The 26,644-nt window shown below is 40.1% G+C and overlaps 1 protein-coding gene across 1 annotated transcript; it reads left to right on the top strand.

The window, feature by feature from the left end:
• The first annotated feature begins 2,286 nt into the window (after nucleotides 1–2,286).
• On the top strand, nucleotides 2,287–21,591 carry PGK1 (phosphoglycerate kinase 1). Its single transcript, XM_069463325.1, has 11 exons — nucleotides 2,287–2,443; nucleotides 8,113–8,163; nucleotides 11,125–11,280; nucleotides 11,397–11,541; nucleotides 13,787–13,890; nucleotides 14,526–14,645; nucleotides 18,515–18,629; nucleotides 18,879–19,058; nucleotides 20,204–20,381; nucleotides 20,640–20,738; nucleotides 21,107–21,591. The coding sequence occupies exons 1-11, from the start codon at nucleotides 2,379–2,381 to the stop codon at nucleotides 21,145–21,147; spliced, it is 1,254 nt and encodes a 417-aa protein (XP_069319426.1). The 5' UTR covers nucleotides 2,287–2,378; the 3' UTR covers nucleotides 21,148–21,591.
• Nucleotides 21,592–26,644: the final 5,053 nt, after the last annotated feature.

The raw sequence follows: 26,644 nt of genomic DNA, 5'->3' as shown, positions 1-26,644 counted from the left end.
AGGACAGCATCCCAAGCAAAAAGGTGGGTGGGAAGTGTAAAAGAACAAAAAGCCTTGCTCCTCTAGTTACTCTCTATTTTATCAGAAAGCAAAGTCCTTCCCAGAATGTGTTAGCATACTACTTCTTATATTTCATTGGCCAAATTGTGTCAATGCCAATCCCCATTCCCAGACCAAGCCTTGGCAAATGGAAATGGGATTCCCATGTTTAGGTCAATCATGATTCATCCTTTGAGGCTGGGAGGTAAGCCTATCTTCTGTGAGCACTTTTCATGAGCTTAATACTCAATCAAATCAGGTTTCTGTTAATAAGGATGGTGGTGGGTGTTGGGTAGGCAACAGTGACTTCAACAGATGGCTTCCAATTGCTCTTGGGATAAAAATCATATCTTTAACATGGTTGTAAAGCCCAAAAGATCTGGTCCCTGCTTACCTTACTTCACCAACATAATTTTAGACCTCTCTTCCTCCACCTTTATTTTCCAGCAACACTAGACTTTTTGTGTGCTAGGCTCATTCTCACCTTAGGATCTTGGTGTCTCTGCTGCTGCTTCAGATCTGTACTGGATAAAGCTTCCTGATCTTTATGAGCTTCAATGTCCTCATCTGTAAAAAAGAGATAATAATAGTACCTACTTTACAAAGCTATTGTGAGGAGTAAACGAGCCATGTATGTTCAGCCCTCAGCAGTGTCTGACAAACAGTAAGTGCTCAATAATTGGGAAGTATTGTTAAGTCCAGGCTGTCAAATCATGTGCTTGTTTTGTTTCCCTGCTGATTCCCTTTCTCACAATTCTATCTTATCCAAAAAGAATTGCTTCCTACTCCCACAGTAACTCATGTGGAATGAAATAAGTGCTAAACGTACCCAGACCTGATTATGAGAAGGCCAGGAGGCACATCTGGGCCTCAAACGTAGACTCATTTGGAAGTAACTCCAAGGAGTTATTTCCCAATGAGTTTTCCCATAATATACAGTGATGAGCTCAAAAGAAATGGCTGATTATCTAACCTTACTATTTATTTTTTGAGGCAGGGTCTCACTCTGCCACCCAGGTTAGAGTGCAGTGGCGTTATCACAGCTCACTACAAGCTCAAACTCCTGGGCTCAAGCAACCTTCCTGCCTCGGCCTCTGAGTAGCTGGGACTATAGGTGCATGCTAATTTTTCTATTTTTTGTAGAGATGAGGTCACGATCTTGCTCAGGCTGGTCTTGAACTCCTAGCCTCAAGCAATCTTTCTGCCTCAGCCTCCCTAATTGCTGGGATTTCACCACCATGCCTGGCCTATCTTATAACTTTAAATTTATGTTTCACTTATACCTTAATATCAATGCACTGAGTTAGTATTTTCCTGCATCTTACCTGGACCTTGAGTACCATACCTGGGAAATTTTTAGTCTGACTCAAATTACTTCCTTCCAGCTAACTCCTAATAGTGGCATCTATAATACAGCAGTTAAGTGTATGGACTCTAGATCATGGCTGCCTAGGTCTGAATCTACAACTTACAATACCTGAAACTCTAAGCAAGTCATTAAACTTCTTTGTGCATCAGTTACTTCATCTGCAAAATGAGGATGACAGTACCTACTTTCGAGTTTTGTGAGCATTAGTTATGTATTTTAAAAAAATGCTGTATGTGTTTGCCATTAGCATCAATCGTGCCATAACCAGAAAAATTACATTGCACTTTTTATTATAAAAAAGGTAGGGGGAAGAGGGCCTGGGAGGTCTCGATTATTAAGTAAGCCTTATGTAGCAGAAATCCATCTGGATGAGCCAGGAAATCAGCGGTTTCCAAAAGGAGGTGCGTTTGTATTGATCCTGGTTGGGCTGCCGCGAATTCCTCAGGACAGTGGGTGGCGGTTTTTCCAAAGCAGTGGCAGGCTTGCGCAGGGCTGCAGCTGCTCTGGGTGTGGCAGGGGGCTGGGGGACGCGGCGCCGGGGGCCTTGGGCCAAGCACACTCTCCACGTGCGTCCGCAGGGCCGCCTGGCTCCCTTCTGCTTTACCTGAGGCCGGGTGGTGCCACATCCCGCTCCGCCCACAGTCAGGAAGGTTCCCTTCAGCTCGCGGCGTGCGGTACGTGACAAATGGAAGCCGCACGTCTCACCAGTCCCCTCGCAGACGGACAGCGCCAGGGAGCAATGGCAGCGCGCCGACCATTTTGGGCCGTGGCCAATAGAGGCTGCTCTTTCTCGGCGCGCTGGGGGCCGCTGCCAGGAAGGGGCGGGGCGGGAGGCGGGGTGTCAGGAGGCAGTGTGGGAGCGGTTCTGGCCACCGCGCTCGGCATTCTGCGCGTGTCTCCTGCGCTCGTCTGCTGCGGTCTCTTCTGCTATCTGAGTCCACCGGCCTCTCGCCCCCGGTGTATTGCCAAAATGTCGCTTTCCAACAAACTGACTCTGGACAAGCTGGACGTGAAGGGGAAGCGGGTCGTTATGAGGTAATTCTACACGTCTGCCCGCGCGCCCTCGGGGCTTTTGCCGCAGCCTCTCCGGCCCGGCCGACTTTCTTTCCTGTCTGCTCAAAGTTGCTTCTAACCATTGGCTGGGCCCCGGGAATCCTAGGCTTGTAGGGCAAGGCCGCCCTCCGTTGTAGCTGAGGCTGTGCACGGGTCTGATGGTTTCTAACCGAATTTCCCTCAGCTCAGAAAGCGGCCGAAGTCACCCTTTGGGGTGGATCCCACTGAGGAAGGGCTCAGATTGCCTGGACCCATTTTGACCTTTTGCCAATTGCTGAAATACAGTTCTGTTGCCTCCAGCTCCTAGTCGGGGAGACGGGACTTAATGCTTATCCTGCAAATCTCTAGGCCCCAAGGAAGGGACCTTGAAAGGTCGTTTGGTTAATTTCCTTTTCCCCACCGTCCTAGACCATCCCAGACGAATGAGAAATGGCCCACATTTCAAAGGTCCCTGCACAAAAGGATATCTTTCCCGTATGATGTTGGTTTAAATGTTCAGAATGCTCATAAAGAATTGGGGGTGGAAGGGTAGAGTGGGGCGCACCAGAGGAGGCCCTGCAGAGCTTATGTAACAGGCCTCTGCTGCCCTACCGCCGTGTCGTGCCATTGGACTCCAGGCCATGGCGTTTGCATCAGGATTGTGACACATGCTGGGTAATGGTAGAGCAGGGTGTGGCTGCTCATACTTGCTGTCCTCCAACCTCACCCCTACCCGTGGCTAGAGAAGCAGATTATTAGAAGTGGGGAAGGCTCCCCATTCACTTTGAGTTCTCTTACTCTGTACATGTGGATCCCTTTTCACTTTCCAACATGGCTTCTCCCTTATCTGCCAGAATTACTAGTGTATGGAGCTGTTACATTTATTGTTTTTTTGTAATGTGGTACATTTGTGTATGGCAGGAACAAAATACAAGAAGATGGTTAGGTGTGTAATAGGTGGACTTGACTGTTGATACACCTTAACAGGTGGTGTTTTTGAGAGGCCATAAGGGCCCACATTGATTGTGTTGTGCAGCTTTGACCTTTTTGGAAAGTGGTTGATTGATGGGCAGGCATGTGAATGGTGTGATCCAGCCACTTTCCCAATTTGGGCTGGTTCAAATGAGGGCATCTTTTGGATGTTAACAGACATGTAAGGCAGTAGGTGATCTCCTTTACTCTAGCTTTAAACATATGAGGGCACTTACTCTAAAAGTACATGTAGCTCTCCCCTGCCCTCTAATTTCATTATGGCCAATATTAGCATTTAGGTAGTCTTCTCTGTCATGCTATAGAGATAGACAGAAGGACCCAATAGCTTATGTCCATGAGGAATACTTGGTGTCCACATTTCCCCAAATTCATAGGCTTTTGTAATCTGGACAAAGTGGGAGTCACAGCCATCCTGATATTAGGTAAGCATCCTTTCTGGCCCTCATATGATCCTAAAGAAAGGAGATAGGGCCTATTAAAAAAAAAAAAACGGGACAGGTGAACATTGTCATGCAACTAGCTCTTAGGTTTTAATTATTTCTTCCCATTTCTACTGTGTTCAAGACTGACCTTTCCAGATGCATGTACCAGCTGAAAGACAAGGAGTTAGGGCATCATGCTGGTCACCTTCCTGTAATTGCAGTCTTGGGCTTTATCTCCTCTCTCTCCTCAGGGAAACTGGCGTGAGGGATTACCTGGGTTGGAGGAGGTGCTTATCTTTTATCCCTTTGTGCCTAATAAAGTTTCATTTAACACACATTAACCTCGAGCTTTGGAATGATTGGCTAGTCCTGTTTTGCTGATGGAAAATGACCTGTTCAAGGTTACTGAACTTGCAAGTTGGTGGCAGAGCCAGGACTAGAATTTGGGTCTCCTTGGCTACCAACCAGATCTTCTAAATACCCAAATAATGACAAGGACAGATTGAAATAGACTTTTTGTTTGCTGAAGGTTGCATTTAATAATTTCCCCTGTAATCTGGATAAATTCTACTTAATTAGGCCAAGGACAGGAAGATACTTTGTTCCCTGATTATTAATGTATCTCTTTTGAACAGAGAGTCACGTTGTAGGCCTACTTTTTTGGAGGGGCCTAGGCAGCCATGTGGTGTCAGCTCAATTCCTTTTCGTTTTCAATGCCTTTATGTGGTGGTTTCTGGCAGCATTTCAGAAATGAGGCTTGCTAAGTAGTGGCTGCTTCACTTGCCTCCTCTCTTTGCCCTGCAGAAGGGAACTCTGGTATTTGCTGACTCTTCTCTGGTCCCCTGGTTTGAATTGCCAAGGGAAATTGATTTATTGAGGGAATTTTAGATAGCCAGAAACCTTTGACTGGTTAACTACCAGGTTCTACTTTAGTTTTTTAGGACTCCAGTTGACTTTACAGCCTCTTTGAGCAAACTTCTACTTATTTTTGCGATGTCATTTCCTTTCTTTCTCTCACAGGTTGCCAGTCATCCTTTGCCTGCTTGTGAAGCACTTCCCTTTTGCTTGTTCCGTCCTGTTTTTTTTAAAACCTTGCTGGTTTTTTCTAACTTGTAACTTCTTAAGCAATGGCCTTGATGTAGTGGAAAGAAACAGAGAGGAAAAACTGAGAACAGAGGAAAAAAAAGTCCCCAAGATAGCCATAATACCCCAATTTTCTAGTCAGGGACAGTGAAGCAATGAAGCAATGATGGACATGGTTCCTTTGAGAGTTTTTAATGGAATGGGACATGGAATCCAAAATTTCAGGTGATAGAGACTTGATATTTTTATTCCACCTAAATCAATATTTTTAATGTTTTATTTTGAAATAATTATAGATTCACAGGAGGTTGCAAAGATAATACAGAGGTCTTATGTTCACCCAGTTTCCCCCAATGGATACATTTTATATAATTATAGTACAATATCAAAAGTAGGAAATTGACATTGTTATAAAGTAGATAGAGTTCTATGCCATTTTATCACTGTGTAGATTTGTGTAACAACCACCACCACAATCAAGATACAGAACTGTTCAATCACCACCAAGATCTCCTTCATGTTACCCCTTTATAGTTACCTAACCCTATTTCTAAGTCCTGGTAACTACTGATCTGTCCACTGTTTCTAAAATTTTGTCATTCCAAAAATTTTATATAAGTGGAATCACACAGTATGTAACCTTTTGGGATTAATTTTTTCACTCAGTGTAATATACTTAAGATTTATCCAAGTTTCACATGTATTAACAGTTCATTCCTTTGTATTGCTGAGTAGTGTATGATACATACCTTACTATGTATGTATGTATGTATCATAGTTTAACCATTTACCCATTGAAGGACATTTGGGTTGTTTCCAGTTTTAGTTTATTACAAATAAAGCTGTTATGACCATTCATGTACAAATCTTGGTATGGACATATGCTGTTATTTCTCATGGATAAACTCCTAGGAGTGGAGTTGCTAGGCCATATTTAAACTTTTGAGGGATTCCCCAGACTGTTTTCCAAGTGGCTGCACCATTTTCATTTCTACCAGCACTGTGTAAGTGATCAGTTTCTCTGCATCCTTACCAGCATTTTCTGGTGTCAATATTTTTTGTAGTCATTCTTCATTCTGATGGGTGCGTAGTGATAACTGACTTTGTGCCTGAGGCAAAGCTTGGGTATATTTCAAGGAAGTGGAAAAGGAGGAGGTGAAGATTTTACATAAAACAGAACAAGTAGAGTGTGTAGGCAAGAGCAGTTCTTATGTTGGCATCCTCCAAGGAGAAGCTAAAATCAGAGCTGTTGTTGAGAGTGTAGGAAATGATGGGAGATAATCCAGAGAGCAATGAGGAGAGAGTACAAAACCAATTTTTATCAGTAAGCTGATCGTGGTAGCATGGATAGATGAGACAAATTCTTTTTTTTTTTTATTTATTTATTTATTTATTTTTTTTTATTTGAGACAAATTCTTAAGTGTCTCTGTCTAGAGACTTTCCTTCCTGTAAGGATCTGGGGGTAAGGAGGGGCTTGGCAAAGAATGGCTTGTGCTCTTTCTATTGCCATTAGCCCTTTTGAGCATGGGCCTTCTGGGAGGTTGCATGGGGGAAAATGACCCATGGTAATGGGATACTCTATCTTCTTTGCAATGTACTTTAAGACTGGCAAGGGCCTTGTTCAAGATATTTAAAGGAGATGCTTAGAATCAGAATCATGTGGCCTGAAATAAAGTAGAGTGTATTTCTTTCTTCAGAGGCATACTGCCTTTAATTTTGAAGACTTTCTTTAAGATGTTTTAATATAGAATTATTTCCCTCAACCCACCTTTGGAGAGATTTCTTTTCAGTGAGGTAGATTGGAGTTCAGGTCTAGGGGGTATAGGAAATTGGTGGTCTTCTCAGTACGTCTGTAGGATTTTATAGTTGTCTGCCGGGGCTCAGCCTTAGAGGGAAAGGGGTAGTGAAAAAGGCAGAGGAAAAGGACGGAAATTTATTATCAAAGAGAGCAGCAGTCTTGACTAGATCATACTTCCCTGTAATCCCTTTGTGAATAATGCTAGCTGTTTTTAGTAATAGTTGATGTACCTTTCAAATCACAGAATTACATTTTGGAGAAGCATTAGCATAAATAATAATAGCTAACACTTTTATGGCACTTACTGTGTGCCAGGTACTCTTCTAAGCACTTTACAGATTGTTAGCTTATTTAATTCTCTCAATAACCATGAGGTAGATACTATTATCCCCATTCTGTAGGTGAGAAAAAAATCACTTAAAAATGATTTTGTCAGGCAAAACTTAAACCTTAAAAATAGCTGCCAGACATCATTGTTTTCTGTCACATTGAAATAGGCTGAGGTTCCAAGGATTTCAGAAGAATTGGTTTTTAAAAATGTCAAAGTACCAATCTGTTGGGTAAGAAAGGAGAAACTGCAGTAAATTATTTATTTGTGCCATCTTGATCACTTCCTTTCTAATTTCCCTGTTTATCAGGTGGGCTAGGGCACATATCCCACCTTATCCTCTCAGGCTTTTGAAAGAGGCTATCTTATTTATATTGTATTGCTTGAAGGTAGTGTGTGAACTTTGTACTAGACACTGGATTTTGTTCATAGTCTTAAAGCCCCAGGCTTTCTCCAAAAAGAAATGATACTCTCTTGATATGTTTTATTTTTCCAGATAATTTTTTTCTTCTGAGTGATATTAGCTTCACAAGGACCCAGAAATAGTATCAAAGGATTCAGAATCAAGATGCATTCCTTATTATTCTTCATCCCTCCAGCTGCTACTCAGATACTAACATGCCAGGCCCAGATAGAAATCTTTTTAGATGGAACTAGCTTTAGCTTCCCACGTCTTCAGGGCTAGTTCCTGTAATTTAGATTAGGTTTTATGTTTTAAAAAATTATTTTTAAAGTAAATGAGATATGTACCTAAAAGGGCACAAATCATAAGCTCAAAGATTACCACAAAATGAGCATATTTGTGCGATCGCTCAGGTCAAGGAATAGAACATTAACCAGAATTCCTCTGGTGTGTTATCCCAGTCACTACTCCCTCCCTCCCTCCCCTTTACGACTGATTGTTTTCTTGACTCTTAATGCCACTGATTATTTTTAAGGTGAGATTTGAACTTCCAACTTATTTAATTGGTTCATTAAAAGTGCCTCTCCTAATCTTTGAGGGAACAATAAATTGATCATGGCTCTGAACCCTTATTTCTTTTTTAGAGTGGACTTCAATGTTCCTATGAAGAACAACCAGATAACAAACAACCAGAGGTAAGTTCCCTGCTAAACCTTGGGCTAGGTTTAAGATGTGTGTGGGTTGTGGGTATATAGCAACTTAAGCCATATGACGTTGGCTTTCCTTCAACCCACCATCTGGTCTGCTTTCTTATTTATGAGAACATAAATGTAAAAAATATCACCCTAAGAAAGTGATTCATTTCCCTCTGTTTTTTAGAAATTTGAAGAATTTGGAGTTAGTCATATTTAAAGAATATAAAAATTTAAGGTTACTTGGCTTTTCTTACAAAATGAAGAATTATGCAGGAGAAGGATTTTTTTATTTTTAATTCTTTAATTACTTTTTAAAATTTTTTATTAAGAGAATGATTTTTAAAATACCAGTAATTATTTAGCTTACATGTAGTTTTATAAACCCCTATTCCAGATGGCTCAGATAAAATGAGTTTTTGAGAATATTGATTTATTTTTCTTCTAAAAACAGAAGGGAAAACACTTCAGAAGTAACATTTTTAGTCAGTTTAGCTGCTCCAATTTCTTGGATCCTAGAGTCAGAGCAGTAATTTTAGTTATAATACTGCTCTTGCTTTTGACTAGATTATAAAAAAGGTTTTTATTTTCAATTTTAAATGAAGGGTTTGAGCTGGCAACGTGCTTTGCAATGATCTAGACCAGTGCTGTCTAATAGAGATATGATGTGAGCCATATTTTATTTAATCCAGTAAGTCTAAAATAATTCCAAAATGTAATCCATATAAAAATTAATTAAAGGGACATTTAACTTTTTTGTACTAAGTCTTCGAGATACAGCATGTATTTTATGCTTATAACACATCTCAATTTGGACTAGTCACATTTCTAATACTATATAGGCACACATGGCTAATGGCTATCATATTGGACAGTACAGGACTAGACTCAGAACATTTTCAGGTATTGGTCCCAGAATAGAGCCTGGTGTTTTGCCAAGCACGTTGCTGCTGCACCACAGTGGCAAGGTGCTTGTACAGGGCAGCTCTGATCCCTGTTGATTTTCATTATTCTGCAGCATAAAGAAAAGATTAGAAATATGCCTATCAATGTATTTTAAGAGTAAAGAATAGAAAAATATATCTGAGAATCTTTTCAGTTACAGAAATCCATGGAATTGATTAAAGCTTTTTAATATGATATAAATGAGTTTTAGGCTGGTCTGAAGGTAGTGAGTTATCTCACTTGATTATTGACAGTTACAGATTGAACTCTTTGCTCTACTACTTTCCTCCCTTCTCACTACTGCACTTGACTAGTCTAAAAACAAGAGGACAAAACAAAAAAATGAGTTTTTATATCTGCTAAAAGGCATAAGATGATTTTAGAAATATAACTTGGCTTTTTATTCCATTCTCTGCTCAAATGCTGCCTTATCAGACTTTCCCTGGCCTTCCTATATAAACTCTCCTCCACCATTGTTCTTTAGTCATTCTTGTCCCTCTACCTTGCTTTATTTTCTTTATATCTCTTGTCATCATCTGATATATTTCATAAGTGCACACACATATATATTTCTTTATTGTCTCTCCCTCCATTAGAATTTCATTTCCATGAGAGCAGAGACAGTTTTTTTTTTTTTTTTTTGAGACAGAGTCTCACTTTGTTGCCCAGGCTAGAGTGAGTGCCGTGGCGTCAGCCTAGCTCACAGCAACCTCAAACTCCTGAGCTCAAGGGATCCTCCTGTCTCAGCCTCCCGAGTAGTTGCGACTACAGGCATGCACCACCATGCCCGGCTAATTTTTTCGATATATATATTTTTAGCTGTCCATATGATTTCTTTCTATTTTTAGTAGAGATGGGGTCTCGCTCTTGCTCAGGCTGGAGTTTTTTTTAAATATTCTGTTTTATTCTCAACCTGGAATGGTACATGACACAAAAGAAGCATTCAATAAATATTTGTTGAATAAATAAATGCTTTTCTTTATCAATTTTAAAAACTGGCAAAAATGGAAAGTTTAGCAGGTTTGTAACAAAACTTTTAAATGTTTAAAGGGATTTTAATTATTTTAGATTAAATTATAATGTAATAAATGTGATGCATTATGGAAACCAAGTTCTGTATAATGCATTTATTTTTTTACTACAGAAAAAAGTGACTTAGGATCTATAATCGGCAAAGAAAGGTTACTACATATCTTTCATTTTTTCTCAAATTTCCTTTGATGGTTTTAAGATTTGGGAACTTTATCTTCTAAAGTCATATAAGAAGGGTGTTTCAGGGGTCCCCAAGACCACCCACGTATCCCATGGCCATTTATAAGGATTCAGTTGTTCTCATGGCTGAAGTTTGTTATAGTGAGAGAATATATGATAGGATTATCAAAGGGGAAAAGACACAGGAGGAGTCTGGAGAAATCTCTGCATGGGGTTTCTGATGTCCTGTATGGGGACACATAGAGTGTGCTCCTTTCTCCAGCAGTGAAAAATGCAGGAATTGTGTGCAATGTTTCTGCCCAGAGAAACCTATTAGAGACTTAGCTTCCAAGATTTTTACTGGGAATTGGTCACATAGGTAGCCTCGGCCTAGCAACTACCAAAATCCCAGACTTCTACAGGGGAGCGGGTGTTCAGCATAAATCACCTTGTTTGTATGTATAGGCAGTCCAGGAACAGTGAACAGCCCTTGTCAGAGAACTGAGGGACTACTTTGAAAGCTAAGCTCCCAGAACCAGCCAAGGACCGACCTTGCATGTAGGTCCTTCTATAGATAACAGCCTTAGGCCTGTTATGTTAACTCTTCTGGGGCAAATACATGATGAGGTTATATAATCCTAGGTGGAGGGTCAACATCATATTTAACTTCCTCCCCTGAGGACAACCATTGAGTTGCTGACAGTAGATTTATTTGAAGGAACTTGGAGAAGAAAAGGGGCTTTATGTTTTATGAGGTGATGAATAAAATAGTTCCCACTGATTCCTAGGAGTAACTTTGCTCTGTTTGCTGTCTCTTTTTGGTTATAGGATCAAAGCTGCTGTCCCAAGCATCAAATTCTGCTTGGACAATGGAGCCAAGTCAGTTGTCCTTATGAGCCATCTGGGCCGGCCTGATGGTGTCCCCATGCCTGACAAGTATTCCTTAGAGCCAGTTGCTGTAGAACTCAAATCTCTGCTGGGCAAGTAAGTGCTATGCTCAGGTACTGGGAGACTTTGTGGCAGGAAAGGTTGTCAAGCATGCTGTTGCTGTTTCTGAACTTTTGAACTGCTGCTCAAGTGTCATCTCTTCTTCTCCCCAGGGATGTTCTGTTCTTGAAGGACTGCGTAGGTCCTGAGGTGGAGAAGGCATGTGCCAACCCAGCTGCTGGGTCTGTCATCCTGCTAGAGAACCTCCGCTTTCATGTGGAGGAAGAAGGGAAGGGAAAAGATGCTTCTGGGAACAAGGTAGGACCTGTGATTCTGACATTATTAGGGGTGAGGGCCTAAGTTTGTAGGAGACTGTGATTGAAGAATAGAGAAAGCTCATATTTATTTTTCCTTAGACACCATTTTATTGAAGTATAACATACATGTAAAAATGTACAAATGCATAGCTTGATGAATTATCACAAAGTAAACACACCTGCGTAACCACCACCCTGGTCAGAGGATAGAATATTACTAGCATCCTGGAACCCCTCCTTATGCTCAAGTGGTTTTGAAATACCTTTGGAAAATATGTGAACACCTTTGGGGTGTAAGAGTATTCAGTAAATATGATAGTCATGATGATAATACCTTGGATTTAAGGTATTTCTTAAGAAATGTAAAGAATTTTCCTTTAAATCTCTTTCTAAGTTAAGGTATAGGTAGCATCTTATTTCATAAAGAAACTGTCAGAAAAAAAGAAACTAAGTTTTAGAAAGGCAATCATTTGACTAGAGTTACAGGCAGTGGTCCTGTTGCTGGGCTTTAGAGCTTAGTCCATTAGATCAGCAAATGTTTTTCTATATAGGGCCAGCCAGTTAATATTTTAGGCTTTGTGTGTCATACAGTCAGTTGCAACCACATATGGTCTCTGTAGAAACTACTCAACTCTGCTGTTGTCATGCAAAAGCAGCCATCGATAACTCAAAAAATGAGTTAACATCATCTTACAACCAGAATTCAAATATTAAATGATAAAGCTGGCTCTTTGAGGATGATTTGGAATTTGCCAATTGGCTAGAAGAAACGCTGAAGGCACTTTTTAGTACTTTCCACTCTTCTGGTCTTGAATGTCTTGGAGAACAAGATGCTATAGTTATCTCAGTCCCCTTTGGACTTCTCACATTTCTTAAGGTCATTGGGAGTACCTGCTTTTAAGCAGTTTCTTTTTTTAGCACCACAGGCCCTAGTGTTGCTTTTTCCTACTTTTGGCATGGTCTTGCTACATTAGTAGGAGTCAAATGCTGACCTAAAATTTCGTGTCCTTTTAAACTGGAACTCAAGATGCACAAACTCTAGGGCTTAGAAATGGCATCAGGCAACTGGCAAATTAAGGCAAAACCTTTTATTTAGGAAATGGTGAACTGACTGTGCTAGTCTACGTTAGACTGTGCTGGACTTAAGTTAATTGACTTGACATTCAGTGTCTAATGGCTTTCAATACCTGAAATTGCAGAAGCCAGTCATAAGTTCAAAATGGATTAAAAAAAAAGTAAGGACATAAAATTTTTCCTTTATCCAATGTGCCCTCATTGATATTCTAGGACCATTCTCTTCTAGTTATTGGCAGATCAAAGATAAGGGAAAGCCCAATTTGTGGCCATTTCCTTCACCTCCCTGATACATAGGAGGATGGGAGTGGACGGTGACTAAAGTGAATGTCTGCTCTGTGCTGTGTACTCTTCTGCACTGTACCCCCCTTCATCTGGCTTGCTTCCTGTGCATCTTTGCTTAATCTCCTGCCAGAGACTCTTCATTTTGCTATTCCTGCCATTTTGCTTTTCTATCCCCTTTGGGGGATCCCTGGAAGATGAGCTGACATTTCAAAGCCCTATGTTTAACTTCTGCATTGTTTCCTCTTTTTGGTAAGTGTATTTCTTGTTTTCTTAGATGCTTGACTTCCAGATAAGGCTGTAAAATACCTCCTTATTAACCAATATAAAATGTTTCTGAGGTCCTTTTCTGTTGTCATGTTTCCATCTGTCTTCTTTCCCAGCTTGCCCTTATTGCTTTTATGAAGAATATGTGTGAGGGCCTTTTTTCCTTTGCAGAAGGGTCTTGGTAGCCAGCAACTTGAGTCAAGTATAATACTAACTTTCACAAGGAGAATATGTTAAAATGAGGAAGTGAATCAAGGTAAGGGGAAGGAAGGTAATCAGAATATTGGGCTAGAGGTCTGGGTAGAGGCCAGTTGGATGTGGTTAGCTTCATGTAATTAGAGGGTAAGCCATGGTTCAGGAATATCAGGTGTGCAATTTGAGGGAAGGCGAGGGAGAGTAGAAACATGTAGAAATAACTAAAGGACCTGGAATATTTGGAAGAAAGAAGAGATCCTGTTGCTAGTTATAAAAAAATTGCTGTCCTACCAACTCAGGGTCTTTAGAGATGTTCATAAGGACTCTTGGTGGTATGAAATGCTTTTATAATTATCTTCAGAGCCGTCAACATTTCCTGTTTAGTTTTTTCCATTTTTTTTGTTGTTGTTTTTTGCTTTTCTCTGTAGGTTAAAGCTGAACCAGCCAAAATAGAAGCCTTCCGAGCTTCACTTTCCAAGCTAGGGGATGTCTATGTCAATGATGCTTTTGGCACTGCTCACCGAGCCCACAGGTACCAAAAGCCTTGTCAGATTCCAGGTTGAGAGCAATATTACTGTTTACTTGAGTAGCCTGAGTTCTGAGTTGCTTTTGGAGAGTTCTGTATTATACTGTGATCCTTTCACCTTCTATCTCTAATTGGAGCTACCACTGTGGCTCTTATTGAGTATCTCTGATGCAAAGAGGAAATAAAGGTAAAAATGTTAGCAATTGTAGAGCAATTTATGGAAGTTCAGGAAGAGGTTGCTCTTTCTCACTGTATTTTGTACACAGCTCTCCCTTTGTCAATGTTATGAAATTAGACTCTCGTACTGTCAGTAAGTAGGAAGCAAATTGAGCAATCTTCTCTTGCTATCATCAACCAACCAATTACTTATTGTGATTAAGCCCTTGGCCTTCTGAAGACCATTAATTGGGTATCTTAAATTCTCCTAAGTTCATTGCTTTTTACTCTTTCCCCTTGACCCTGCACTATTAGTTAAAAACCTTATCTTATACCTAAGTGTTTTTTGTTGCAGTTTAGGATGAAAGTCATGGTCTTCTGGAGTCTTAGAAATGAAAGTATTTTAGTGATAAGGAGCTGGCCTCTAGGACTGGGAGGAATGGTGGGGGATTAACTGGAATTTGAATGTCTTTGGTCTTTTCTAGCTCCATGGTGGGAGTTAACCTGCCTCAGAAGGCTGGTGGTTTTTTGATGAAGAAGGAGCTGAACTACTTTGCCAAGGCCTTGGAGAGCCCAGAGCGACCCTTCCTGGCCATCCTAGGCGGGTATGAAGAACTCTTAAGAGCATGCTTTAAGTAGAGTTTGCCTGGTAGCAGGCCATAACTTGGGTGGTTTATTGTCAGATAGCACAATCATACTGGGTAACTGAGGAGAATTTAATAAAGGAACTACATACAGAGCTGAGAGGGTTTAGGGAAACCACAAAGGGACCGTGCAGTAATCTGGGGCTAGCAACAGCCATCACCATTGCTAGGTCTAAAGGGACAAAGGAGAGAATGGTTACCAGAATCCAGAGAGGGTAGTTGGTATGGAGAGGACCATCTGATGGGAACTGTAGCCTCTTGTCAAGGGACATAGGAATAGTCATCTAGTAGGTAGGAAGCTGGGGAAATAAATACTGTGATCTCCCTTTAATCTCCTGTTGTACCCCTCCTACACTCAATTGGCTAAAACCCAGCTGGCAGCCAGAGGGCAAGGGAGCTCCTTGATATAGTCCATGTAGGTCATACTGCTTAAACAGAACAGGTTAGAGAAAGATAGAAAGTGGTTCTGGAGGGAAAAACAGGAAGGATCCACCATAGGTGCTCATCTAACAATTTTGAAACACTAGAGCCTTTCATGTACATAAAACCTGGCAGGGTATAACTGTGTATTTAATATATCATTTAGACCTTATTTCTCCAAATCACATACCTATTTATATTTTCTTTTCTCCTATGGAAAAGGTAGTAATGTGTATAATGATTTTCTAATGGTTTAGTTAAAAATAGAAATTTCAGATTGAAGGTCAAGAGGGTTAAGAGGAGGATAAATTTTAGGTGATAAAGTAGGGACAGGTTTCCGGGACTGCTTGTATAATTTTTTGTGACTAGACATGGCTACTCTAGGTAGCAGCCCCTTTATGGCCAGAGGACCATGACCCTTATAAGAGCAGATTTTTTTTCCCCACTCACAGGACAGAACACACCCAGCATTTCTTGATGAAAATTCATTCTGGAATTGGGTGTCAATTTCAGGCAGTATAGTTACTTTCTAGGCTTCATGATGAGCCCAGTTTCAGGGTCCTCAAAGTAACTCAGGTGGATACATGTTGTTTTATCTTGTTCTTGTGAAAAGTTATGTTCCTGGAAGCATTGCCCCTCTTGTGCACTGGGTTATAAATGTCAGACTCTGATCTTTGCTTCCCTAGGGGTTAGGATTGGAGCTGTCTGGCTTTGTTAAACTTCCTGTAGACCTGGAATATGGGAGTGAGTGCCACCTAGTGGTTGTGGTTAGGTGTTTAGACTCAGCCTGAAATAGCAGTTGGGGAAGTTGATGTATAAATTTTTTTGCCACCTTTCTTGCAGTCTAGTCTCCCTAGGGTCATTAACAATTTGGGGGAAAATTTTATATTTTATTGAAAAGACATTACTGTGGAAACACTTAAACATATATAGAAGTTGAGAGAATAGTCCAATAAACTCCCAGATACCCATTACCCTGCTTTAATAATTAATTAGCATCTTTGCTGATCTTGTTTCATTTATGCTCTAACCCTTTTTTGTTAGGAATATTTTTAAGCAAGTCTTAGACATCATATACTTTATACAGGTTGCGTATCCCTTATCTGAAATGATGGGGACCAGAAGTGTTTTGAATTTCTGATTTTTTTTTTTTTTGGATTTTGGAATATTTGCATTATACTTACCAGTTGAGCATCCCCAGTCTAAAAATGCTCCAATGAACATTTCCCTTGAGCATCATGGAAACTGTTTTGGATTTTGGAGCATTTAAGGTTTCTGAGTTTTGGATAGCAAATACTCACCTGGTAATACTTTTTTTTTTATTTTTTTGGAGACAAGGTCTCACTCTGTTGCCTAGGCTAAAGTGCAGTTGTGTCATCATAGCTCACTGCAGCCTCAAACTTTTGGGCTCAAGTGATTCTCCTGCCTCACCCTCCCAAGTAGCTGGGACTACAGGCATGCACCACCATGCCCAGATAATTTTTGTATTTTTTGTAGAGACAAGGTCTCACTGTGTTGCTCAGGCTGATCTCGAACTCCTGGGCTCAAGTGATCTCCCACCCTGGCCGCCCAGAGTGCTGGGATTACAGGTGTCAGCCATTGTCCCTGGCCCCATAGTACCTTTTTTTTTTTATTTTATCTAGTCCATTATCCCTAAAACCAATTCTTTTTTTTTATTTCAGGATATTTTTTATGCATCTTGCAACTGATAAGGAGATGTCTTTTAAATAACCGTATTATACCTGACAAAATTTATCAATTTTGTTACTATCATCTAATACCCAGTCTGTATCCAGATGTTCTTGATTATCTGAGAAATGTGTTTTTACAGTTGGTTTTTTTTTGACTAATGATCCAAATGAAGTCTATGCATTCATTGCATTTGGCTGTTAGGTGTCTTTTATTCTATAATAGTTCCCTTTTCCTTATGATTTTGATTATGTTGATTTGTTGAAAAGATAGGCATTTGAGCTGTGAACATCCTCCTATTCTTTAGGTTCTTTTCTCCCTTTATTTATTCTCTCTGTAAGTATGTATAAATACGTGTGTGTGTGTGTGTGTGTGTGTGTGAGTGCGTATAACAAATAATCCATTCTAACCCTTGGTGATGACCAGTCTTTACAAGTGAAGTAACCAGTCTCCTGCCATTCCTTCCCCCACATCACTGTTGTTTCATACCTCTGTTTTACAAGTCATAGCATAGGGTCTCTCACAGGGTAAGTATCACCTTGTTTATTGAATGATGAGGGAAACAGATCTAAGGTGATCTTTGCATGTAAGTGGGATTTAGATACATGGGAATGTTTATAGAAGGCAAGCTATTACTTTCTCTTTAGTTTGGATCTTTTTCTCTCACATGGAGGTGAAAGGTACATGTGTATCTGTTATCTTATTTCCTTCTACTAGAAAATAAGCTCCCAAAGGGTAGGGATCTTTGTTTGTCCACCGATGGGCAAACACCTAGGACAGTGCTTGCCACAGAGTAGGTATCCAATAAATGTGTTGAATCGGGTAGTCCAACAGAAAAATAAATGCCATAAAGCAGATGTCCCAGCAACTGATCATAGGGTGTGAATTTAGACTAGGAATATCTTTTTTTCCAGTATATATTTGTTTGGTGTACAATCTGATCCCTGCCCTAGGGTTAGGATAGTTCTGAGTAGGCTCAGGGATCCTGCAATTAGCAATCTTGACCCTCTAAATTTTTTAGGGGGAGATGCAAAATAGACTTATTTGGAACCCATGGTTTCTTTAGATAAGAATAGGTCTTCTAAGCCCTTCTTGGTCTGGAGCTGTACCTTTAAAGCTGTTGTCCCCAACCCCTAGGCTTCTGACCTGTAGCTGTCCATGGCCTGTTGGGAACAGGGCTGCACAGCAGGAGGTAAGCTGGGGGCCTGAGGCTTCATCTGTATTTACAGCTGCTCCCCATCACTCACATCACTGCCCGAGCTCCACCTCCTGTCAGATCAGCGGCAGCATTAAATTCTCATAGGAGCACGAACCCTACTATAAACTGCATGTGAGGGAGCTAGGTTGCACGCTCCTTATAATAATCTAATGCTTGATGATATGAGGTGGAGCTGAGGTGGTGATGGTAGCACTGGGGAGCAGCTGCAAATACAGATTCTCGTTAACAGAGAAGTTTGACTGCACAATAATTGTACTGTGCTTGAATCATCCTGAAACCAGTCCCTGGTGCCAAAAAGGTTGGGGACCATTGCTTTAAAGGATTTCTTAGAAACGGATTGACCTTTGGGTTGGAGAAACGTAGGGGAAAGTTAGGCAATACTTTTGTCACTTTGGGACATTTCTCTGTTTCTGTGCCTTGATATAAAAACTCACGTTCTATGTAATATACTTCACTAGTCCATTGTTTGTTCTTTAGTGATGATTCGTGCTTTCCCTTCTAGAGCTAAAGTTGCAGACAAGATCCAGCTGATCAATAATATGCTGGACAAAGTCAATGAAATGATTATTGGTGGTGGAATGGCTTTTACCTTCCTTAAGGTGCTCAACAACATGGAGGTAGGAAACCAATGCCAAATGGATGTGAAAGAGCTCTCCATGATAATAGCACATTGTGTAAATTTAAAAAGAAAACCAGCTTCTGACATGAGCCGTAAAAACTTCCATTTTTATTCATTTTGGCAAGTTTTTCTTTTGTCTTTGCATTGTTCCTTTATATTGTGTTGTGTTTTGTTCCTGTCTGCTTTGTGAGGCAGTCTTGTTCTTAGTATAGAGGCTGATCTTTATCATCTTGGCTCCCCTGTGTAGATTGGCACTTCTCTGTTTGATGAAGAAGGAGCCAAGATTGTCAAAGACCTTATGTCCAAAGCTGAGAAGAATGGTGTGAAAATTACTTTGCCTGTTGACTTCGTCACTGCTGACAAGTTTGATGAGAATGCCAAGACTGGCCAAGCCACCGTGGCTTCTGGCATACCTCATGGCTGGATGGTGAGTCACTGGGTGGTTGGTGGTATGAGTGAACAGAAACTTTGGTATCATTCATTCATTCATTCAGCCAACCAACAACCATTTTAAAACAATCTCTATAGAAGATTTCTTTCAGAGAGGGCTCCACACGTTGCAGTGAGGCCCTCCTGGGAGGATCCATGCGAGAAAAGCAGGTGGTATTGGATTACTGCTGTCTTCATCAATAATGTGGGGGCATGTACTTACACACGGGTTGTTCTGAATAATTTTGCTACCTAAAAAGCTGCATAAGAAAATTTTCTTATATGAAAACATTAAGACAGTAGAAGTATACTGATTACAAGTAGGGAAAATATATGTGATTATTAAAGACTAATAAAAATAGTTGATTTTAGTGTTCTATACATTATTATTTTGATAGCTGTATAAAATTGTATCATGTTGAAATGCTAGTTTGCTTAGTCATTTTCCTTTTGTTAGTCATTTGGGTATTATTTAGTTCAATGCTTCTCAAAGTGTGGTCCCAAAACTAGCAGTATTAGCATCATTGTTGGAACTTACTAAAAAATGCAAGTTCTTGCTGAATCCGAAACTCTGAGGGTGGGGCTTAGCAGTTTGTGTTTGAAACAAGCCCTCCTGGTGATTCTGATACATGGCAAAGCTTGAGAACTACAGATCTAGTTGCGTTTCTCAGTATCAACATTATTGACATGTCAGATAGTTTTTGTTGTGGGGGACTATTGTTGAGTTATAGGATATTTAAAGCATCCCCGGCCACTAGATGCCAGTAACTCCCCTACACACCCCCCTCCAAGTTGTGACAACCCAAAACGTCTCCAGACGTTGCCACATTTCCATTGTCGAGGGGCAGAATTGACCCTGGTCGAGAACTGTTGATCTAGTTCTTTTCACTATTATAAATAGTGTGGCTAAGAATGTCTTTATTAAATAACTTTTGAGGTTTTCCCTTAGACTTGATCTTCCATAAAGTGGAATTTGAGTCACAAGGCACAAATAGTTTTGTAATTTTAAAGACTGAAGGGTACTTTTTGGTTCTAGAAGCAGCTCTGGTGTTCAGCCTTGAGTTTAAGTTTTGGTGGAGGTGGTATTTGCTCCTCTAAGCAGCTTTTCTTGATAGCTCATCCTCTTTTCACTCTACCCCTCAGGGCTTGGACTGTGGTCCTGAGAGCAGCAAGAAGTATGCTGAGGCTGTTGCTCGGGCTAAGCAGATTGTGTGGAATGGACCCGTGGGGGTATTTGAATGGGAAGCTTTTGCCCGGGGAACCAAAGCCCTCATGGATGACGTCGTGAAAGCCACTTCCAGGGGATGCATCACCATCATAGGTAAGGGGTCCTTTACAAAGCTAACACCACTGTGAGCTGGCAGAACTCTGATCAGAGGAAGGTAGAATATAGTGCTTTTCCTAGATCTCTTCACTCTGGGTAAATCTGGAGAGCTAAGCAGGTGGATAATTCATGGAAGAGCCTCTTAGTGAAATGGAATTGGCAGTTCATCAGCTACCTTTTGGGTTGGTGAGTTTGGGTGCCAATCCTCCTTTTCTTTTCTCTCCTTTCCCTTTTTACCTGGCTTTCATTTAACAGGTGGTGGAGACACTGCCACTTGCTGTGCCAAATGGAACACGGAGGATAAAGTCAGCCATGTGAGCACTGGGGGTGGTGCCAGTTTAGAGCTCCTGGAAGGTGAGGTTCTTCCCTGTTTTTTGGCTTGTTTGGGGGAACAGAGTAGGGACTGAAGTGAGAGGTGGGTAGGATGGAGTAGAGAAAGTTAGTAGGTAGTGTCATTATAAGTCATTATTATCTGGGCAGTAGAGATGGAGGAACTTCAATAAAGCTACTAGCATCCATTTGAGGTGGGAAGGGGCAGATAGGAACTGGTTCTCAAGGAGGTCACTTTCTAGTAGACCTAGGACCCAAAATCCAAAAGTTGCCCAACTCCTGGCCATATATCCTAAAGAAGAACTGACATGTTGAGAAGATAGAAGGGGGGCAGATCTGGCTTAGTGGGCCCTACAATAATGCTGTCTGTGTGTGTGCTCTCTCAAAAACAGGTAAAGTCCTTCCTGGGGTGGATGCTCTCAGCAATATTTAGTACTTTCCTGCCTTTTGGTTCCTGTGCACAGCCCCTAAGTCAACTTAGCATTTTCTGCATCTGCACTTGGCATTAGCTAAAACCTTCCTCCACGTCAAGATTCAGCTAGTGGCCAGGAGATGCAGTGCCAGGAACTTATAAACAGTTGCACAGCATCTCAGCTCATCTTTACAGCACCCTGGATTTGCCTACATTCTTCAAGATCCCATTTGAATTTCTTAGTGACTAAACCATTGTGCATTCTAGAGTGCAAATATTTATATTTTGCCTGTTAAAAGAAAGTGAGCTGTGTAAGCTTAGTTCTCTTTTTGCTGTAGCTTATTCTGATTAGCTTTGTCACTGTTTCACTACTCAGCATGGAAACAAGATGAAATTCCAGTTGTAGGTAGGGAGACAAAGTTGATGATCTGTTAAATAAGCAATAAAAGTATCTATTGAAACTGGGATTTTTTTTTCTGTCATACTTTGTTAGGAAGGGTGAGAATAGAATCTTGAAGAAGGGATCAAATATCTGCATTTCTGAATGTAAGAAGTGGTGCAACAGCAGTGGGGAGGTGGGGCAATTAGATCAATGTCTACTCTTTATCAAGGGCCTACTTTATGGTAGACATTGTGATGGTGCTTTAAATTTTATCAATTACACATCATAATTTAAAAAGTCAGGGCTTACAGCAAAAAACAAAAACAAAACCAAACAAACAAAGCTTTAGCCCATTCCTTGTATTCAGGATTCCCACTGCCCAGAGATAACTACTTTCAACTCTTGAGAGTTCTTCTAGTATTTCCCTCTGTTTTCTAAGTAACATGTTTATAAACTATTAACTTCTTGATTTTTTTTTAAAAAGATATCAATTTCATATCATGGGAGAGTTAATTCTCTTATACCCTCTGTTCCACATATACTTCCACTTTTTCATTCTTCCAGCAGTTTTGTCATAATTATAGATTAGATCAAAAGTCTGCATTACGATTTTTTTTTTTAAGACAGAGCCTTGCTCTGTTGTCTGGGCTAGAGTGCCGTGGCGTCAGCCTAGCTCACAGCAACCTCAAACTCCCGGGCTCAAGCAGTCCTTCCTCAGCCTCCTGAGTAGCTGGGACTACAGGCATGCGCCATCATGCCTGGCTAATTTTTTCTATATATATTTTTAGTTGTCCAGATAATTTCTTTCTATTTTTAGTAGAGACGGGGTCTCGCTTTTGCTCAGGCTGGTCTCGAACTCCTAACCTCGAGCGATCCTCCCACCTCGGCCTCCCAGAGTGCTAGGATTACAGACGTGAGCCACCATGCCCAGCCTGTGTTACGATTATAAATACTATTCACAGCTGAGCTGCTATGTTGTGATTATATTTACTTATGTAACTTTTATTCTCTTTGGTGTTAATAGTTTTAAAAGAATTGCTTCCTCTTTTTCTATGTATACCTGTCACTGATTTATTCTCAAATCTGCCAGAAGTGTATGTCTCAATATAGTCAAACATATCGAATAATCTGTTGTTTTTTATTAGAGATATCCCTGTTGGAGTCCTCGGTGCTCCTGCTTCAGTTTGTACTGACTGCCTTATACCTTTGTTGTACAGCATTGCTCTGGGATTTCCTGTAACCCTCTTAGGGATTCCTTTCATCTCCTGTTTTGGGCCTCTGTTTTCTGGATCCCCCTTTCCCTTCTTTCTTGGTCTACTCTTTTGTGGAATACAAGACTCCACTAGTTTTCTTAGAAAGAGGGCCTGGGAGGTAAAATCTTTGAGACCTTTCATGTCTGAAAATGTATTTATTCAACCCTTATACTTGATGCATAGTTTGGCTATATATAGAATTTTAGCCTGGGTATCACTTTCTCAGACTTGAAGACATTGTTTTCATTGTCACTGTTGAGAATCTAATGCCATTCTGATTCTTTCATCATCCCTATAATTTTCCCTTCCTATCTCTTTCCTGTCATTTTAATGGAGTTTTGGGAGAAAGCAGAGGTAAACATGATTTGCAAAGGCCATGTTTAACCAGAAATTTTATGCAAGGCACTTTATATGCAAGATATGTACTTCACCTTTATGGATGAAGCAATAGTTAAACTCTTGGACAGGATCACAGAGCTAATAAGTAATAGCAGAGATTCAAATCTGGGTTTGTCTGGCTCCAAATACTGATGCTTTTTCATTGTGCTTCCCTCCCTGATATGCTTCTAGACTAGGACTTCTTTGCTTAATCCTGGAGAGAAAAAGCAAAAAATTTTGGTGGTTGCTTTAAACAAAACAAAAATTTTGAAAGCTCATTTTTTCTTAGTTTATTAGTATTTTGGTTAATACTGTCCCCATATTTGTAGTTAAGTTTAAATTGTACCATGTTTCTGTATATCTCAAAGAGTACTACTCTACCTTCCTTTTGAGAAACAGGAATTCTTTTTGTAGATGAAGCCCTGAGATGCTACCAGTAAATTAATGTTGCAGCTGGGTTAGAACTTTGTCAAACTTTTTTCCCCCAGTGATAACCTTTTCTCCAAAAATTTATTATTTTCAGGGTACCGAGGAATTGAAATTGTACAGTAAATATCCATAATTGCCAACATCATCTATCCAACAATCCATAATTGTACCTTTTACGTACTTTCTATTAGACTGTGCTTCCAGGATCTTCCCCCATTTATTTGGGTTGTTCATCCAGAGAATTAATGGGAAAACTCGTGTTAACTTGGCAACTTAGCCAAATATTTGAGTACCTGCTATGTGCTGAGGACATGATGGAGGGAATATAAGAGAGCATTTATGTCCTGAAGGAATTTATAACCTAGTCAAGGAAGACAGTAGAAAATGAACAACTTAAGAGCATATATACTAGAAAAGTATAAGGATGTGCTTTCTGATTTAATATAGAATTATGAATTGATAAAATATTACAAAGGTATATGCTTTAAGTGGTAGATTCACTTTTATCCCTCAGACTATATATATGTGTGTGTGTGTGTGTGTGTGTATGTGTTTGTATATGCCTGTGTGCAGAAAAAAATATAATCACCATGTCATAAATGAAGAATTCAATCTATTCTTTAGGTGTTTCCTGCTTTCCTTTTCATGTCCAAAATTTCCCTCTAGCACAGGGGTGTGCATGTGATCAAAAATCAAAAAGGGGTATACAATGAGAAGATGCCTTCCTCAGTCCCCTAGCTACCAATTTCTTTTCTATCTAGAGCTACTTAATAGATATATAAAAAGCATATTCGTGTATATATAAAATGTATTAAAATATAAATGGTGGCATACACTTCTCTGAACCTGCTGTTTTTTTGTTTTTTTTTTTTTTGAGACAGAGTCTCACTCTGTTGCCCAGGCTAGAGTGAGTGCCGTGGCATCAGCCTAGCTCACAGCAACCTCAAACTCCTGAGCTCAAGCGATCCTCCTGTCTCAGCCTCCCGAGTAGCTGGGACTACAGGCATGCACCACCATGCCCGGCTAATTTTTTTCTATATATATTTTTAGCTGTCCATATCATTTCTTTCTATTTTTAGTAGAGATGGGGTCTCGCTCTTGCTCAGGCTGGTCTCGAACTCCTGAGCTCAAACGATCCGCCCACCTCGGCCTCCCAGAGTGCTAGGATTACAGGCGTGAGCCACCGCGCCCGGCCTGAACCTGCTGTTTTGATTAGTGTTTTCTTTCCTATCTCTTGAATACTTCCCTTCACTTTGGGTCCCTTTTACCATAGTGTACATCTCATCTTCCACTTCCCTCCCATGCTAGCCGTATTCCTATATTCATACTTACATCATAGACACTTGTTTCCTACTTGTTGTAAAAGGAAGAACTGGAGATGACAGTGTCCTTACCCCATTCACCATCAGTACATATTTTAAAAAATTCCACCTAGAAGCTGAAAGATAAGAGCTACCATAAGTCATTCTTGAAGCTAGATTTAGCTGGAAGTAATGTGGGGAAGGGGAAAGCTGCAAGATAAAGTCGTCTTCATCTGAAAGAGCAAATCACCCACCAGCTGACCTGTTAAGTGAATGAACGCTCATATTGCAACCTCAATTATACATACAGGTACCCACCAAAGACAAGAATATGTTACGTTTTTAACAGATTTAAGCCCATGTTCTTTCACTCATTTTCATTTTGTTTTACTATGATGAGTCATGCTGATTCCAAATAAAGTAAGCAGTTCCCTGACATACAATCAGTTCATCCATTAAACAAATCTTAATTGCTTTTTGGCCCTCAGAATTACTTAGCCTTGTTCCTTTTCTTTGAATCCCTTAAGTCAAAAAGGAAAGATCACTGATAAGCTCAAATATTTATTAATAACCTTGAAACAAATACACTAATAATAATTCCTTGTAGTCATATAGCATTTTACAATTTTGAAAGAACTTTCACATATACCAGTTAAACCCTCACAACATCCCTGTGAGGTAGGCAGGGTAGGTGTTATTTTCCTATTACTAGTGAGGATAACAAGGCTAAGAGGTGAAGTAAGGTCACATAGTTGGTAAATGATGGAGCCAGGACTAGAATCTAGGCCTTCTGACATGCTGCCTCCCTGAGAACATTCAAGTAATGACACCCTATGCTGTATCATGAACATTTCTCTCCTATGATGTTGGTCAGATCTGTTTTGTTAGTAAGTTACATCACCTTTCCCTAATATCCAAAGACACTCAAACTGTGATGAGACAGTTCTTGCCTGTTACTGGAGTATTTCTCAGATGTATCAAAGCACCATCTTGAGATGAAACTTATGTTTAAGTTTTGAGGATCCTTTGCTACAAATTCTAAATTATGATATGAAAATTTATTTTAGAAAATTCTGCAAAAGTATGTTGAGTATGTTGAACTTAAGCTAAACAGAAACAAAATTTATATTCTCAAAAGCTTTGCAATCTTTCCCAATGAGACTTTTAGACATGTATAAATGGAAGATAGGGAAAGGTATTTAGCAACATTACTACATTACTGGGAAACCTATGCAGAGTGTACCTAAATGCAAAGTCACATCACACTCATTTGTTTTCCTTGTTGGCCCTGTAGAGGATGGAGAACGATTAGTATCTATTTTTAGGTTTGATCCTCATTTTATGTGTGACATCCTCAGCAACAAGCTAGAAAAATGATCTGAATTATACCAACAGGAGGGTTCAAGCAATAGCGATCAAAACATATATGCATGTGATAGAAAGGAAGAAATACTTGCTCTTCAGTGGTTTTGCCTAGGTCCAGTGTAAATATTTATCAAACCACATTTTAAGCTATAGCATCTGTTAAATGTAGAAATGTGAAATACGGTAGAGTTATCAAATTGGAATACAAGACTGAAACTGAATATAACTGACCCAAAACTACCTGTCAAAAGCACAGTAAAGCTCAACAGGCATAAAAGGCAAGGGATAGAACCCAATTTACTCTGGTATGGAGTGAAAAAGAACAAATGCAAACCCTCAGGTTAAGGTGAACCACAGAACATCAGGCATATAGAGCATGTTTTAAAAACATGAAAATGACACTGAGCTGT

This window comes from Eulemur rufifrons, chromosome 30 (assembly GCF_041146395.1).
Source record: "Eulemur rufifrons isolate Redbay chromosome 30, OSU_ERuf_1, whole genome shotgun sequence".
In the NCBI taxonomy this organism is placed as follows: Eukaryota; Metazoa; Chordata; class Mammalia; order Primates; family Lemuridae; genus Eulemur; species Eulemur rufifrons.
The sequence above is the reverse complement of the archived record's forward strand: the minus strand, read 5'-3'. Positions and strand labels throughout refer to the sequence as shown.

What these genes read in the sequence shown, in the direction of transcription:
- PGK1 (XM_069463325.1), top strand. Translation starts at nt 2,379, where the DNA reads ATGTCGCTTTCCAACAAACTGACTCTGGACAAGCTGGACGTGAAGGGG. An exon ending in CAGATAACAAACAACCAGAG is followed by an intron (nt 8,164 to 11,124) that starts GTAAGTTCCCTG and finishes TTTTGGTTATAG; the next exon opens with GATCAAAGCTGCTGTCCCAA. An exon ending in GCATACCTCATGGCTGGATG is followed by an intron (nt 19,059 to 20,203) that starts GTGAGTCACTGG and finishes TCTACCCCTCAG; the next exon opens with GGCTTGGACTGTGGTCCTGA.